This window comes from Notothenia coriiceps, unplaced genomic scaffold (genome assembly GCF_000735185.1).
Source record: "Notothenia coriiceps isolate Sejong01 unplaced genomic scaffold, NC01 NC01_scaffold00037246, whole genome shotgun sequence".
Taxonomy (NCBI): Eukaryota; Metazoa; Chordata; class Actinopteri; order Perciformes; family Nototheniidae; genus Notothenia; species Notothenia coriiceps.
In genome coordinates, this window is record NW_011369947.1 from 18,843,778 (window position 1) to 18,847,059 (window position 3,282).

Here is a 3,282-nt window from a genome sequence, read left to right on the forward strand (position 1 = left end):
GTGTGTGTGTAAACCGGGAGTCATCCATCTTTCTCAGCGCCTTTTTTCATTTCCAGTTCCCTTAACAGCTCTCTTCGGGGGAACACATCTAGAGAGTGTGTGTGTGTGTGTGTGTGTGTGTGTGTGTGTGTGTGTGTGTGTGTGTCTGTGATCTGATCTGGATGGTTACTAATTCCTTTTCTTTATGGGAACACCATGGGTGTTACAAAGTTGACTAAATCATCCAAAATTCAATGAAAGTGGTGATCAGCAATTTCATATGTTCAAATGTCTACTGTGAAGGATATCACAAAGCCTTAATGCAATCGAATGTAAAACAAAAAAGTTATGATTGATGAAAGTAGTAAATCGGTCAGATTTGACCCGAAGACAACAGGAGGGGTAAAAGAACTCAGCGTTGGTGAAGACCTCAGGTTTTCTGGAAGTTTGTTCCATGGGGAGCGCTTCGGCGTGTTTGGCATATTTAAAGCTAATGACAGCATATTCACAATGACAATGATTATATCTGATGTTTAGCAGATATAAAGTAAACGTTCATGACCAATTTGGCCATTGTTGTTTAGAATAAGAGCATACTCACATGTTCTCACTAAACTAAAAGGTACACTTGAGTTTTGGTCATTACAAATAGAGGGATGTGATACTAAAATAGAGTTAAGAATGTTAAAGTGACTAGGATACCTCTCAGGACCATTATTGTCAGTACAAAAATGTCATTGCAATCCGTCCAATAGTTTTGAAAACAATGTATGCAAGGACCAAAGTGGTAGACCACCAAACTGACCCAGTCTGTCAGCACAACAATAGTAGGGATACAAAAAATAGATGCTGTCTCACCTTTAACTTAAAGCCGTCTAACACAGAGCTTCACAACATGGAAATCTCATCGCACATTGTTCTGTAGAAATTGTTCAATCCTTCTCAGCTGCAGTTTGAAAACATTCCTTTGATTGGCATCTTCCCTTAATGTGGAGGTAAAGGGGGAGAATGAAATGTTAGTGGAACATTTCCTTGGATTATTCCACATCCATTTCAAATGTAGAAAAAAAGGGAATAAAGTCAGCTGGGGCTTTTGATGGGCACTAGATGTAATGCACGCACCACTGCATCTGTGCAGTGGTGCAAAAACGGGGGGGATCGGATCAGGAAGATAAATTAGAGGAGCACCTCGCAAAGCTTTCCACTCGAAGCCTGAGGTTTGACAGAACCGTGCAATTCTTACACTTGTCAAAAATGTGTACCAGATGCATGGCATGTAAATTAAACTGGCAACAAAACACAGCCAGTAGGCAATGAAGGCAACTGAGGTTTGAAGTTAACAAATCTAAAAGTATTAGCAGGGAACAGAGTTTGAATGAGTATGCTATTGTGACTGCTGGAGGAGCTCTATTTTTCTCTATAAAAAAAACATTTGCGGGGTTGAGATTCCTGCCTCACTTGTCTAACATTGCCAGTGGCAGTCAACAAATCAATAACTCCAAAATAAGACTGTTGTTCCTCCAAATCCTCTATGATTACACCCGCGTTACCAATAACTACTGCAAACACTGTCCTTCACCACACTGCCTGGGATAATCTGACATACAGTGCAAAATGACCCACAACAGAACATGAGCTCTTTTTAAAGACAGGGCCAGTGCATCACATTTTAATGTCTCCTTTGCTTCCTGCTGAAACACAAATAGACAACACGTTCTCACTCCCAACTCGTTACATATTAACGATCGGTCAGGGCCCCTTCTCGTCACCCTATTACGCACTGAGTACCCCTTGAGCGTCAGTTTTTAACGGGCAGGGCGTCCCATACAGGGCCGGCCCTGACCAATTTGCTGCCCTAGGCAAGATTTTAGCTGGCGCCCCCCAAAATGCAGACACTCACCATGACTCGTGTATGCATGCACGTGCACGGTTGTGGCATGACCACCAAAACAGAAAGATATGGACACAAGATGTGTGCAAATGTATTTAGTATTCTATCCATTTGAACATGATTTAAGTGGGGGGTGGACCTAACTTCCTCTAGGGGGGTGGCTCGCTCCCACGAGAAGATTTTTTTAAATATTGAAGTTAAAAGCATCAATCTGGCGCACTTTGAGAGAAAGGAAAGTGATGCAGCAGATCAAAGAGTACCGCATGGAGCTCCAGGAGCAGGACCGGCAAAAGCAACAGAAGGAGGAGGCGGAGCGCATCATGGAGCGTCAGCTGCTGGAGGAGCTGGAGAGACAGTGACAGGCAGAGCTCACGGCTCAGAAGGCCAGAAAGGAGGAGGAAACATCTAAGCGGGAGGAGCTGGTAAAAATCCTGGAGGAGAATAACCGCCAGATGAAGAGCGAACTGGAGCGAGCGGCCGCTAAGAAGCTGGAGAATGTGAACAGCAGCCTGCAGCGTCACCTGCAACGCAGCACGGAGGAGAAGGAGGAGCGCCAGAGGGAGCTCATCAGCACTAAGCAGCAGATAGCCACTCTGATGCAACTGCAGCGGCCCGGGCGGATCCCGCTCAGCTAGAGAGGCCGCAGTCCCGGCTCTCTAAGAAGAAACTGGCAGAGGAGAAGGAAACTAAAGACAAGGAAGATGTTATTCTGGCTGAGGAGGAGTGGGTGAAAATGGCCGAAAAGATCCGTCAGGAGAGAGAGCGCGTCATGCAGCAGAACCAGCAGGAGCGCAAGGAGAAGAAGAATCAGATCCCGAAGAGAAAGAAAGGGAAGCTTCCTTCTGACTTCACGCCCCCCCCCTGAGGAAACTATGCTGCACAAGGGGAAGCAGAAACCTTGTAGGGAAGCCAAGACTTCCAAGACACTGTGCTTCCAGGGGAGAGGGGTAAGGAAATGTCACGGACGTGATCTCTGGGCTCATAGATCTCGGCCTCCGTTACGGGTTGTTTAGCTTTATTGTGGTTGAAAAGTGTTCCCCTTCCAGAATGTCTGTCGTTGATTGTGTGCACCTGGTGCCCTGTGTTGTCTCCTCCCCCCTCACCTGTGTCCTGTTGGGTTGATTGGGTTGGGCATTTAGGCTCTGGGGTTTTGCTGCGAGGGAAGGGAGTGTGTGTGAGATCCTGGTGGTGGCTGGTGACTGTGTGCACAGGAGCAGCAGATTGAGGCTGTGTCATATCATATGTGTATGATTTAATAAATGCCCACACCGGGTTGTATTTTTGGATGTTTTGCCTCTGCCTCCTTGCTTGGTCGGGCCACTCAATTGTCAGCTTCACAAAGTCGCTTTGGATAAAAGTGTCTAACAAGCAGAACATTTCCGTCAAAATTCAGTATTACCCGTCGGCCTTTA

General features: G+C 46.1%; 1 protein-coding gene across 1 annotated transcript in view; it reads right to left on the bottom strand.

Moving 5' to 3' along the window:
• Positions 1-2,740: 2,740 nt before the first annotated feature.
• Positions 2,741-3,282, bottom strand: part of LOC104966488 (zinc finger Y-chromosomal protein-like) — a 9,609-nt gene continuing 9,067 nt past the window's right edge. The window contains exons 6-7 of the mRNA XM_010795674.1: positions 2,974-3,069; positions 2,741-2,745 (exon numbers count right to left, since the gene is read on the bottom strand). Of these exons, the coding sequence (XP_010793976.1) occupies positions 2,741-2,745; positions 2,974-3,069 (101 nt within the window). The remainder of the gene's footprint in view (positions 2,746-2,973; positions 3,070-3,282) is intronic.